Source organism: Trichosurus vulpecula, chromosome 1, assembly GCF_011100635.1.
Source record: "Trichosurus vulpecula isolate mTriVul1 chromosome 1, mTriVul1.pri, whole genome shotgun sequence".
NCBI lineage: Eukaryota > Metazoa > Chordata > Mammalia > Diprotodontia > Phalangeridae > Trichosurus > Trichosurus vulpecula.
In genome coordinates, this window is record NC_050573.1 from 30,704,732 (window position 1) to 30,718,646 (window position 13,915).

At 48.6% G+C, this 13,915-nt stretch overlaps 1 protein-coding gene across 1 annotated transcript in view; it reads left to right on the top strand.

The window, feature by feature from the left end:
* Window positions 1-734: 734 nt before the first annotated feature.
* TBX5 (T-box transcription factor 5) overlaps window positions 735-13,915 on the top strand; it is a gene marked incomplete at its 5' end in the record, with an annotated part of 48,780 nt that continues 35,599 nt past the window's right edge. The window contains 4 exon segments of the mRNA XM_036750714.1: window positions 735-829; window positions 4,456-4,575; window positions 5,267-5,414; window positions 11,486-11,638. Of these exon segments, the coding sequence (XP_036606609.1) occupies window positions 735-829; window positions 4,456-4,575; window positions 5,267-5,414; window positions 11,486-11,638 (516 nt within the window).

The window sequence follows — 13,915 nt, forward strand, 5'->3', positions numbered from 1 at the left end:
TAGTCAACAAGATGTCACCTCTTCTAATTTCATTAAGTGGATGGGGGGGGGGGTCAATTGATCAGAGACGCCCGTTAATTTTCCTTGTGTACATCTGAGTGTCTGTGTGCATGTACTTTTAAATTCGTCTGTGTGCAAACCTGTTTCCACTAGAAAGCAACCCTGTATGTGTGTTTTACTTCCATTTTCTTTTTTAAAATGGGGGCCTTAGTTAGCTATGTCTTAATCTTTTCTCTAGCTCCCTTTGGTGTCTCACCCTCCGACTAATTCATTCTAGCACCCACTGGCCCGTACTCCCTTTCTCATAGCTGCGGCAGCATATTCCACAGAAATCAGCATAGAAGCTTAGGGTCCTTCGCTCTGCCGCCACCTCCAGGACTCCAACCTGGTCTGTCCCCCTGGTTTGCCCAGAACATACAAGGAGGGGATGAAGGAGTGAGGGGCTGCTTTCTGATCTACCTTCCTGGGGTGCCCATCTGGAGATGCGGAGAAGCCTGGATCATTCCTTCCACAGTGTAGGCAGGGGACTGGGCCGGGCCCTGGATAAAGAGGCCGGCAGAAGATGGGTACTTGGGGGTAGGGATAAGAAGGAGTGATGCTAGTGCTGGGTGGGGGGAGCTGAACTTTAGCGTTTTCCCTCTGGGACTTCAGGACTGAGGGGAGAGAGACTGGGGGGGGGGGTGGCGCTTTCCATGGTGTCTTTCTGTGGCCTTATCCTTCTTGTTGTCTTGCAGGGCATGGAGGGGATTAAAGTGTTTTTACACGAGCGAGAACTGTGGCTGAAATTTCATGAAGTGGGGACCGAAATGATCATCACCAAAGCGGGAAGGTAAGACCTTGTCTTGGCTTTAAAGAGAAAGCAGAATGTGAATTGTATGAAGAGAGAAAGGTGGGGGGAGTGAGAAACACTTTTTAATAAAAGGAAAATAGATAGGTAGATGGATAGATAGATAGATAGGTAGGTAGGTAGGTAGATAGACAGATTAGTTACTTGTTTAAAAAATCCCTGCGAAAATTCATCCATTGATCTCAGACAAACAGGAGGAGTGTAGGGGGAGGGAAAGTCAACTCTTCAGCTCCGGAAATTTGGCTCCTCTTCCACCTCGTATATAGACAGAAGAAAGGGCTCCAGAGAGCATGATATCTTAAGGGATTAGTAATGAGAGAAAGAGAGAAAAGAGGGAGAGGGAGGTGGGGTGGGGGAAGAGAAATCGAGAGAGGTGAGACTGAGAGAAGGAGATGCAGAGAGGCGAAGCTGAGAGAGGAAAAGGGAAGGAATTGGGGGCCTGGAAGGAAGCGGGGTGGGGGGAAGAGAGAGACAGAGAGAGAGGGAGAGAGAGAGAGGGAGAGAGAGAGAGAGAGAGAGAGAGAGAGAGAGAGAGAGAGAGAGAGACAGAGAGACAGAGAGAGACAGAGAGAGAGACAGAGAGAAGAGGAGAGGAGAGATTGAGATAGACACGAATGAAAAATGGGAAGAGACGGGATTGGGGGAGAGTGGGAATTATTGAAGAGAGAACCAGCGGAGTGAGACAGAAGGGGTTGGGAGGCGGGGAGAGATTAAGACAGAGGACAGAAACTGAGAAAGATTGGAAAAAGAGAAATCGAGGGACGGAGGAAGAGAGGAGAGAATGAAACAAAGAAAAGAGAGAGACGGAAGACTGGGAGATGAGAGAGAATGAGAGATAATGGGGAGAAGAGAGACAAGGGAGGAACAGGAGGAGGAGGAGGAAGAGAGAGAGAGAGAGAGAGAGAGAGAGAGAGAGAGAGAGAGAGAGAGAGAGAGAGACGAGAGAGAGATTCCATTTAATCAAGCACGAGTCCAAATTTTTCTCTCTGCTCTCCCCCCTCCTTGCCCCCAAACTTGGCATCCTTCCAGGGTCCCACCCGTTTGCCAAATCCCGAATGTTGAATGTATTCGCTACCTCTCTCATTGTTTATAGGAAGCAGCCGAAGCCTTTGAAACGTAGACGGGGCTCTGCTGAGCTCTTTATACAGACACAGATAAACACGGCAGCTCTCACAAATAGACACTCACCCCAGAGTCGCTGTTAAAAGCCCTTCAGGGCCGAGCGAGAAGGTTAGCCCGCCTGGCGGAGGAGGCTAGCCGAGTTCTGCTTGCTCTGAATTCTCCCCGCCTGCATGATTTAAGGAAACCCACCCTCAGCCAATCAGTGCCCTCATATCGGACTTAGGCCGGTGATCCCCATTCTCTTTCTCCAGCCCTAGGTGGTGAATGGACTGGGGGCTGTCTTAAAAAGGATCTCTCCCCCCCCGCCCCCCCACACCACCCCTGCGGCCTGAGGACCGACAGGCTCTGGCTCAGAGGGGAAGAACCTCTTCAACACCGCCCCCCCCACCCTAGGCCTGTTCCGCAGTAAAATTGGAGAAATTTGACATTTATTATTATTTGGAATTAAACAATGTCTCTGTCCCCGCCACGCCGAAGGGCCCGAGTGATATATTACCGGTCTGTTTACAGTAAAATAGAAAGGGGAAAAAAAGGCAGACTTTCCTCCGATTCCGTTTTGGAAGCTGAGGCCGCGGGCCCAGCGTAGTCTCCAGGAAAGATTTCACTATAAAAGGATTGCAAAGCACTCCTCGACGCTAAGACTTCTGGACGAACCATTGTGCATAAACACAGGGAGACTCAGGTTACCTTCCGAGGAAAGGGAATGGAGGGAAGCTGGGGGGTGGGGACGTTCCCCCCACCAGCTTAACTTTAAACACTTCTCACCCCCACCTCCCCATCCTTCCTGCCTGCCTGCCTTTGGAAGACACCACCAACCGGGCTCCTTTCCCAGGCAACTGGAACCGGTCATCCCGGAGATGCTAAGGGAGACCCCTTGTGCATGATTTTCTTCAGGGCAAATGTCACTGAATCCTGACTCTAGGTAGAAGGCCAGACTGCTATTGGCATTACTTCCAAAGAGGATGCTCTTTTCGGTTTGATTCCCCGCCCCCTCCCCTTGATGGAGTCCATGCAGGTTAGATGCCATTGGAGTGGGTGCAGGGGTTAGAGGTGGAAGAGAAGAAAAGAAGAGAACGTGGATAAAAGGGAAGAGGAGAGACAAGGAGAGAGAGAGAGAGAGAGAGAGAGAGAGAGAGAGAGAGAGAGAGAGAGAGAATGTAAGGAAGAAAAGCAGAAGAAAAGGAGAGAAAAGGAGGAAGGGAGAGACGAGGAAGGGAGGGGAAGAGGCAAATGGCAGAATCAGTTTCAAAATCACGAGTGTTAAAGGTGATCAAATGAGATAATATTTAGAAACCACTTGGCACATAGTAAGAACTTAATAAACACTTATACCTTCCCTCCTTTCTCCCCTTCCCCCAGCAAACCGGGCTAGTAAGAGAACCGCACCAGTAGGGAGAAGGCCTGCGGCCCCAGTGTCTGTGTGTGGATGTGTATTGGGGGCGGGGGGAGGAGACAGGATTAGTCGTCTGTAAATTCCCTTGGGCTATGGGCTTGTGTGTGTCCCCCGGGGTCTCCACAGGATCCTGTGTGCACGTGTGTTTCCGGGGTCTCCACAGGATCCTGTGTGCACGTGTGTTTCCGGGGTCTCCGCACGATCCTTGTGTGCACGTGTGCACGCCCAGACCGTTATCACCACCAACGATAACAACTCAAAGAGGAGAGGTTATTATGGAGTGAGCTTCCTCCTGAAATACCTGCCTCTGGGAACTAAATTTAGCCGGAGTTGAAGAGTTGAAGTGCGTGTGTGTGTGTGTGTGTGTGTGCGCGCGCGCGCGCGCGCGCGCAGAGGGGTAGAAGTGGTGGTGAACTTTCTATATTCCAAACGAGTCAACAAAAAGAGCAAGTCGTCCTGGCTTTTCCTTCTTCGAGACCGCTCTGTCGCTCTCCCCCACCACACCTCCGCTGTTCCTTGGCCCCCGCCTCCATCCCTGTTCTCAAAATAGGCAGGAAAACCTGGGCTGGATCAGTCCTGGTGTGGAACTGGAAATCAGGCTTTCCCTCTGGATCAATCCCTTCTTCTGCTGCACAGGTGAAGCGAGATCTCTGATCTTCATATTAGTATTAATCAGTTATTCTGTCTTCTCCCCATCTCTGTCTCCTCCTTTTCTCCCTTCAATCCTCCTTTTCTTTCTGTTTCTTGTCTCCGTGGAAACCTCCTTTTCATCCCTTCCCTTTGTCTTTTATTACTCTTTCTCTCCCTCCTCTCCACTCTTCTCTCTTCTTCTTCCTCTTCCTCTTTTCTCCTCCTCGTCTCTTCCACTTTTTTTCTCCTCCTCTTCCATTTGTCTCTCTTCCCTCTGTTTCTGTCCTCTGTCTGTTTATTTCTATCTCTGTATTGCCCTGTCTCTTCTCTCTCTGTTTCTCTGCTTGTTTTCTGTCTCTACCTGGTCTTCTTCACTTCCCTCCATCTCTCCCTTTCCCCTTGTGTCACTCCTTCTTTTCCCCATCTCCCTCCATCTCTTCTTCCCTCCCTCCCCTCTCTCTAGGCGTATGTTCCCCAGTTACAAAGTCAAGGTCACTGGACTGAATCCCAAAACGAAGTACATCCTGCTCATGGATATTGTACCAGCTGACGACCACAGATACAAATTTGCAGATAATAAATGGTAGGCATCTGGGGGAGGGGGGAGGAAGATATGTAGACACAGAATTCCAGGCCCATCACCATTATTCCCAGATGTGCTGCCCTACCTATGGGATGACTCTCTAATGTCCCTATGTGAAAAAAGTGTTTCTTAGCATAATGTCAGCACAAGGTTATTTACTATTTTTTAATGAGTTAGCTGCTTTGAACATGCCTTTTATTAAACCACTGACTTGGTATTTAAGCGAGCTAAAGGGCCAGGGGAAGCCAGAAATGGGATGAGAGAAAATAGTCTTCAGAGTCTTTGAAAATCCCTGGAAGGGATTTCTGGCTCCTGTTTCAGATCTTTGGTGATTGGATTGTGGTGGTATTGTGACCCAGGTGAATCTAAGGGCTCCAGAAAAGACAAAAGTGAGAGAGAAGGAAAAACGAAGCCTTAGGTGTATGCAAAATCGGGCTACCCCAGGAGATGCTGGGGCCCTGGCAGTGCATCATAAGGATTGCAGGAGAGGGATTATATTAGATCCACAGTAGCTTAAAGAAAACATCAAGAAGAAAGAAAAAACATTTCTGGATGAGAAACAGAAGTCCAGCTTTCTGTAGGGTAGAGCAACCTTTTGTTCTGAACTTGTGGCTTGCCAGGTTCACTTGGTGGGCTGGATTAGGCTCCTTGGCCCTTGGACTCAGTGGGCTGGAATTTCCTTTGGGGCTAGGTCTGTGACTGGGAAAGCAGAACCTGCTATGCCTGGACGGCTGTATGTGCACCCAGATTCTCCAGCCACAGGTGCCCATTGGATGCGGCAGCTGGTCTCCTTTCAGAAACTGAAGCTCACCAATAACCATCTGGACCCATTTGGACATGTGAGTACCGGGCACTTGGTGTCCTAGCTCTTCTACTTCTTCCCTTCCTCCTCAACCTTCCCTTCTGCCTCAACCTTTCTTCCTTGTCCTCCTCTTCTTTCACATTCTTCTATTATTCCTACTTTTTTCTTCCCCTTCTCTTCCTTCTTTTCCTCCCCCTTTCTTATCTATTCCTTCTCTTCCTTTCTCATTTTTCTTTCCTTCCTTATCTTCTTTCTCCTTTTTCCCTTTCCTGTTTTCTTCTCTTTCTACCTTTCCCCTATATTGTGGCCCTCCCCACCTTCACCAACTCTTCTTCCTTCCTTCCTTGTCTCCTATGACAATCTCCTTTCAGGTTTTATAAATCCAAGCTTTCCACTGCTGATTAGGGCATTGAGTCAGGGCTTGGCCTAGGTACCCTTGCCCAAGATGACACTGCATCCATAGTCCTCCTAGCATCCCCCAGTTTGGCCCCTCTGTAGGTAAGGCTAGGGCTGAAAGACAACAGAAATGACCTGTTGACTTGGGCAACAATATCCTGTCCCAGTCCTGTCCCAAATACAGATCCCAATTGGTGTGCTTGGCCTGGGTGATAGGGACCCTGGGGAGAAAGGGAGGGACCTGCCAGGTTTTTGATATAGTGATTCATCAAAGAACCAGCGTCAAGTCACCTGGGCCAAGCTGAACCTTTAAATAACCATAAATGGCAGGTACACGACCAAGGCCAGATAGAATGCCACCTCTTCAAAGGCAAGAGTTATGTCTCTTTCCATCTTTTGGAGCAAACAGGAGGTTCAAATAGTCAGCCCACAAATATTTACTAAGCTCTTACTGTTTTCAGAGCGCTATGGTGGGTACCGGATGGAGAGAGATATTGAGTTTATCAAAGACCAGGTCCTCCTCTTTGAGTAGTGGATAAGACATTGAACAGAGAGGTGTAAGGTGTGATATCAACAAGTACTTTAGATAGGATGGAAGCAAGTCCCAGGTGAGGTATAAGGATCCTGACTTGCCATGGAGATCTGGTAATATTGTTAACAACAAGAGCAGAGACTGTAGGCAGCAAGGCAGTGGGTTCAAGTACGGCTTCTAATTTACACCAACTGTATGATCTTGGTCAAGTCACTTAACCCCTGCTGACCCTAGGCACCTCTCTCTAGGGGACCTTGAGACCCTTTCAGGGATCATTGTGGTCAAACTAGTTTCATAACACTATTGCAACATTTTAATTTCCAATATGGTAGCTATCCATAGACATAGATCATGCACAGGGAGGGAGTTCCTCAATAATTTTAATTGTAAGGGGTCCTGAGGCCCCAGAGTTCTGACAATTAGCTGATCTACATGTATGGAGGAAGTTTTCACTGTGGGGGTTCCCCACACCAAGAAGTCACAGGCCAGGCTGATAGCATGGTGCCATTGTAATAATAATGGACGTATACGTAGTAGCACTTAGGATTTTTCAAAGCCTTTTGTATAGAATATCTAAGGGTGCAGTGGGCAAAATGATGGACGAGGAATAAGGAAGACCTAGCTTGAATTCCTGCCCTATGTGTCAATGGACAAATCGCTTAACATCTCTGTGCCTTGGTTTACTCATGCAAAATGAAGGGCAGCCAGGTGGCAAAGTGGATAGAGTGCCTAGCCTGGAGTCAGGAAGACCTGAATTGAAATCCCACCTCTGAAACTTACTAGCTGTGTGACCTTAGGTAAGTCACTTCTCCTATTTGCCTCAGTTCCCTCATCAGTCAAGTGAGGTTAATAGTAACCCCTAACTCCCAGGGTTGTTGTGAGGACCAAAGGAGATCATAATTGTAGAGGGCTTAGCACAATGCCTGGCACATAGTAAGTGCTATGTAAATGTTAACTATTATTGTTATTAATTATGATTTATGGCCTCTAAGGTCCTTTCCAGCTCTAAATCTTCTAACCGAGTAGATTTAAGGTAACCAGAGAAGGGAAGACACTAGCAGCTGGGACCATGAGGAAAGGCTTCATTAGAAGGAAGTGTTGCAGCCAAGCCCTGTCTAACTTCCCTACTTCATTTCTCTACACCACTCCCCTTCCAAATTGAAGCAAAGTGTATTAAATGGATCTACCATGTGATAAAAGTGGTCCAGAAGTCCTTGAATCTCTGTAAAACTCAGGGAGGTATGTGCAGGTCACCACCTGCACCTGAGGAAGGGTGTGGGAAAGGGCTAATTCTGGGACCTCTGTCAGGTTTAAGATTATTTGAACTCTTAAAAAGTCCTGTGAACAGTTATTCCTGTCCAGGGAGGAGACTAATGTAGTTAGGCCCTGAAGGCCTGAACTGAATTCACTGGGGCCTAGGCAGGAAGGAGGGAGTTTAATGGGGTTTGGGTGGGGTGTCTCACTTAAAATCTTGACCTTCCAAATGGGGTCCCACAGCCTTGTTCATTTGTTCTCCCAGGAGAGTGAGAACGATGTATTTTGGGATGTGGGGCCCTCTAAGAAGCGAAATGGCCATATTGGGACAATGAAAACTGCAAGGGCATTGGGAAGGAAGACTAGGAGAAGGGGAGTAGACCCCAACCCTATCCTCTCCCAAGGTTGATGGGGAAGGACTATTGTAAAGAGCACACGCTTTGGAGTACAAATTCCCACTGCTACTTATTGGCTGTGTGACCTCGGACAAGTCACTTCTCTGCCCTTCAGTTTCTTCATCCGTAAAATGGGGGTGGGGTAGGTGTTAGATGTTCACCTCTTAGTGATCCTACAGATCCTTAGGTCCTATAAATAATAATGACAATAATCATAGCTAAAATATAGTGCTTACTACATGCCAGGCACTGTGCTAACATTGCAGTTATGATCTTGTTTAATCCTTACAACAACCCTGGAGGTAGGTGCTGTTATTAACCCCATTTTACAGATGAGGAAACTGAGGCAAACATGGTGAGGGACTTGCCTGGAGTCACAAGCTAGTGAGTGTCAGAGGTCAGATTGGAACTCCTGGCTCCAAGGACCCCAGCACTCTATGATACCATAACTAAGTTTTTTCCCCTCAGGAGGGACACACTGGCCTAAAAATGTGTACACATGTTATATAATACATGTACATGATCTAATACATAGATATATTTGCATGCATGTAGGTCACTGGACTGATTGCTTGAGTCTGGGCTTGTACCGGGGGTTGTTTGTCTGTACTTCCAGCCTGTGAGCCCCAGAGTCTCTCCCCCACCCCCACCTCCCATGTTTCCCTGGAAGCAAAATATTTACAGTGTGATGAGGGAGCATCTCTCAACAACTCCCCCACCTCTATCTGCTTTTCTGAAGCACGTTTTGCTCAGGCTGGGCTCTTTTGACGGCCTCCAGGCCACTCCAAACAGGGTTCCTGGGTTAGCAGCAACCTCTTGCTCATCAGAAAAATATGCCTTGGGTCACAGACTCTAAGGTGGAAGGGACCTTAAAAGTCATCCCCCTCCCCCTCCATTTTGTGAGAGCCAGAAAGGGAACTAGTCTGTCCAATGTCACTCGGGGACTGAGGCAGAAGGGACATCGATGTTAGGTTTGGGGTCTCCAAAATTGCTTGTGCCTTTGCAGTGCCTAGGATTGGGGTCCCAGACTCCACCTCCTGGGGCTCTCCCCTCATTCTAGGTTTGGTTCCCGGGAATCTGGACCGCATGGGATTTGCTGTCCACCCACTAGCGCCTCAGATGCACGCGTGGATTCTCGGCAGCGCCGGCCTCCACGCCTCCCCTCTCCAGTTAGTGGAAACTCGGAGGTGCCCACGGCCTCCAAGTCTCCGCTGGTTCCCAGAGCCCCAGCTGGGGCTTGGGCCCCCAGTGGGGGGCCGCCCTAATGAAATTAAAGGCCATTAGATCGTTTCGCCGTTGATGGCCAGCGACTGCCCTTGGATGTCAAAGCAATTTGGTTAAGCCGGGGCGATGGCAGCGCCGGCCTGGGGGCTCCGGCGGGCCTCGTGCGCCCAGCTGCGTCTCTCGGTCGGTCGCCAGGGCGCCCGGCTCCGCGTCGCCATCGGGCCGGGAAGGGAGGGAGGCAGGCAGCCCGGCGGCCGCTTCCCGAGATTAGACGGAGGCCCAGGAGTCCAGGGCATCCGCGGCATCCCAGGGCACTGCTGGCCCCTCCCCGCCTTCCATTGGGTCCACTCCCATTCCCGAAGGAAGGCCGGGAGGAGATCTCTACCGCCTTTGTCTTCCTCCTCTTCCTCTTTTTTCCCCGGATCTTTTCCTTCTTCTCCTCCTCCTCCTCCGCTTCTTCCACTATTACTACCCATCCAGTCTATTTAATGAGCATTCTCTTAGAAAGGGAATTAGAGCCACTTTCTTTGCTCATACTTTAGGAGCGGCCATGAACGGTGATCCCCACAAGTTCATCTGTAAAGTTGAGAATAATAGTGCCGAGAAAGGACTGACTTCATAGGTTTGTTGTGAAAATCAGATAAAATACTATAGGTGAAGTGCTTTGCAAACCTTAATGCACCGTTTTCCTGGTGATCAAGAGATGGTTGCTAAACCAGGAATCATGCACTGTTATTTTGGTCGCAGCTGTGAAGGAATATCTCCTGGAGAGAAAACTCCCCACAATAGTGATTTTGGCACCTGTAATTCAAAAGCACTTATCTGTCAGTACAAATGACTGTCCTATGTTCCAGGAACTATACAAAGTCCCCAGGATACAAATTCAGGCAAGCAAACAACACCCTGCCCTCAAAGAGCTTACTTTCTAACAGGGAAGTCAGAACTGGGGAGGAATGCTTTGGTAGTGTGGGTCTGTTTACCCTTTTCCAGAATTAGGGTAACAAAGTTGCCTGGGGCAATGAGAGTTTCCAGGAAATGTCAGAGGTGGGATTGGAATCCAGATCTCACTGGATGCAAGCCCAGTTTTCTAGCCACTGATCATAGCACTTTTTACACCAGCATCAAAAGTGCCCTCAGTGGTATTTTAATGAATTTTTTTATAGGAATGCTAAAAACAAGTTTGCTTTTATGCATTTATTAATTTCTTATATACTGGTTTAGAAGGGAGAAGCCCAGGAAATGAAATGGAGGTGATAGTGAGACAGTGAGTCTAATAGGATCTCTTCCCCTGTCACATGCTGCTTCCAAACCCAGCCCAAATAAAGTGATGGGGGTAAAGGGAGAAAATATAATCATTCTAAAATGAAAAGGCAGACAGTTCTGTGCCTAAGGAACTGTGCAGAAAACTTGGAAAGTTAGGGGCTGCATGGCTAGTTAAGATCCCTTTGAGAGGATTTGAACCTGGGTCTTATTGACTCCAAATCCACTACCAAAGGTGTCAGACTCAGGCCCACAGGCAGTATGAGAGAAAATGTGGCAGAACCAGATGAAAATGTAATTGAGAATGGTTTCACAAAATAAATAAAAATCTAATACACCATGAAAAAAAGACCTCTTAGATGAAATCTAAAAATCAACCCTAGGGTTTTACTTTCTAGACAACACCACTCTAGAATTCAAATGAGTGAGGAGAAAGCTGTTTTGTTGTCCTCCTACCCAACCCTACTAGGCTTTTTCATTTCCCCTGCTGTTCTCTGACTTTCAGTACTCTGAACAAAGGGCTCCATCTCCCATAGTGTGGCCACCAGGAAATCCATTCCCAACCCCTACCAGGTAGCCAGGAGACCAAGCTGTGAATAGTACCTCAAAGTCCCAAGTCCCCTTCGCCAGGCCCCATCTACACTCCTCTCTCCCTCTTTCCTCCTATGTTCAGTTCCCAAGTTGCCATCCCCGTTTCCTCCCAGAAGAAATCATGGGAGCTGACTATCATAGTGGTTATTTAAGGTTCTGTGAGCAGGGAGATAATTTATCGAGCAGCATTTATTAAGTATCCTGATTTACAGTTGTGTATGCCGTTGGGTATACTCCCTCGACATTTTCCAGGATATTTCTGGTGAAAAAATTTCTTTGGAAAGAAAAAGAAATCGTTGCCATTAAGCTGCTTACCATTATCCACTTTAGAAAGCCCCCAAACAACCAAGCACGCAATATATAGATCGTCATCGTTGTTATGGTTGTCTTTTAGTGATTCATAGCGATGCTTCCTTATGCGGCCCGAGGTTTTAATTTTTTTAAATTTGTTTTTAGATTATATTGAATTCCATGCACAAATACCAGCCTAGACTGCACATCGTAAAAGCAGACGAAAATAATGGATTCGGCTCGAAAAACACAGCCTTCTGCACCCACGTCTTCCCAGAGACGGCTTTTATCGCTGTGACCTCCTACCAGAATCACAAAGTAAGGAGATCGGTTGGTTAAAACATCCCTGTGTACGTTGTAGATACTGCGGGGCCCGGGACCCAGGACCGTGCTCCACGCGGAAACACCTGTGCGGCTCGCTACGGTTTTCCTTTCCAAAGCCAGAGAACAGGGGACACGCATGCGCACCCTGACCCTCCCTTTCCCTCCCCCGCCCCAACCCCTTTCCCCCTTCCCGTTATCCAAGAGTGAGTCCCCATCCTATTACATTTACATGCCCTAAGTATATATACTCCGCAGGGGTTGCTGCTCTCGGACTCCCACCATGGGCGTGTAATCTCAGGGCAATCTGTAGTTTGTAACTGTCTGTTTTTCCACTCTGACGCAGAGCCGCACAAAGAACAACAGTTTGTACCTACCCCAGGGCGAGCTTCAGAGGGGGTTAAGTTTACTAGAGGGAGTACTGGCCAGGAAAATTCTCTAATAGGATACTTAGCCGAGCGTGCTCTGGCCCAGCACCTAGTCTCTTCCCTTCCTCCCCACCCCCATTCCCCTCCGCCTTCTGCTAGCCACGAAGGCTGGGAGAGGATGACTCCCCCAAATAACTGTCAGGGATCGCGGCTACAGTTATCCCCTGCCAGGGATCTTCGATTCCTCGATTCTTACTTGGAAGGGGAAATATCACACTCCTTTAAAAGCACACAAACCAGCCACAACTATCTGTTTACTTTATGTTTTTTTTTTCCATTGTGGTTATTCCACAATGGGATAATAGGACCATAGATTTAGAACTGGAAGGGAACTCAGAGGTCATTCAGTACAACTCTCTCATTTTGCAGATGGAGAAACTGAGGCCCAGAGTTTAAGTAACATACCCAGGTTCACACAGCTAGTAAGGGGAAAGTGCCATATGCTTGCCAGATATTGTTAATATCCTCACTATGTAATAATAATAATAATTTACTAGGCTGGGGTTGAGGGCCCTTTTCTTTATACAAAGAAAAAAAGATGTTAAGCAAAGCTGACCCATACAGCAATCAGGTCTGACAACTAAGGACTTAGCGAGACCGAAATGAAACATGTCGCATTGGTCGTCCCCGCCCCCCCCCCCCCCCAACCAAGAGGAGGGATGGAACATCTCTAATAAACACGAAGATTTCCATCGAAAAGAACTTCATGGGCCACATAGATTGAAAAAAAAGGAGGGGGGGGGAGGAGAAGATAGTTAACACCTTCCAGGCTACAACACCTCTCCCCACCATGGGTTGAGCCGACCAGGACTATTTGTATTGCTCAGAGCAAACACATATATAATCCATATGTAACATGGGCCGTGGATCGAGAGAGTGTGGCGTAGTAGATAGAGAGCTGGGTTCGGGCCCAGCCTTTGCCACATTCTGGCACTGTTGGCAAAGCGCTGAGCTGTGTTGTCTACGTCAGTGAAAGGAAAGGCGCGGTCCCTGTCCCCCCATGCTGAGGTAACAAGTATCCGGCGGCCCAGAACCCCTACTGTGATTTTATCCCCCACGGGTCCGGATGTCAGTTTCTGCATTTTCGCTTTTCTCTGCTTGTATGCCTGCATTCAGTATATATTTTTGTGGAATGTTTCTCATAAAGGGGATTTGCAAAAGCAGGGATTGAAAACATGAGGCCTGAGTCTTGTTCCCGGGGAAAGAAAGGAGCCCCACCTTTTATTTCTCGTAGAGGGACGACAACTTTGTTTTCCTCTCTGTCTGACCTTAAAAAGCCGAGTCGTCTTAAATCCTACTCCCCTCACCCCTAGGAAAGAAGCATCAGCCTAGGTGTTAAAGGAGGTGGAGGAAAGAGGTGCTGGTAGCGGCCACCTAGGCCGGGGTGGGAGGGAACGGTTTGGATTACTCTTTTTATGGTTCGTGATTACCGGGGAATGGTGAGATGGTTGGGGCTGCGCCAGGGGGACGATTGGAGCCACACAACCTGCCCGGGGCTCCATTCCCCAGCGCCCCGACGTGGGCGCAGGGCAGTGTAAGGAGTGGCCCCAGGAGTCGAGTATCCCACGGTAGCCTGGAGCTCCCCAATCCCGGTGCAGTCAGTCCAGCACCCCAGAGGTGCGGACAACGTCAGAGGGAGGGGACTTCTCCCCCAGACTCCTTACCAACCTCCCTGTCTCATCCCAAAGGCCTGGGAAGGAAGGAAGCTCCGTGGCTGGGTGGTGGAGACCCGCGGAGGATGCGGAAGGGGGAGATTATGAAATGGTGTGGTTAGACTCCAGCTGGGGACTGTCAGTGCCTCGGCTGTGCACATGACCGATGGCTTTCCCCAGAAGAGATGGCCCAT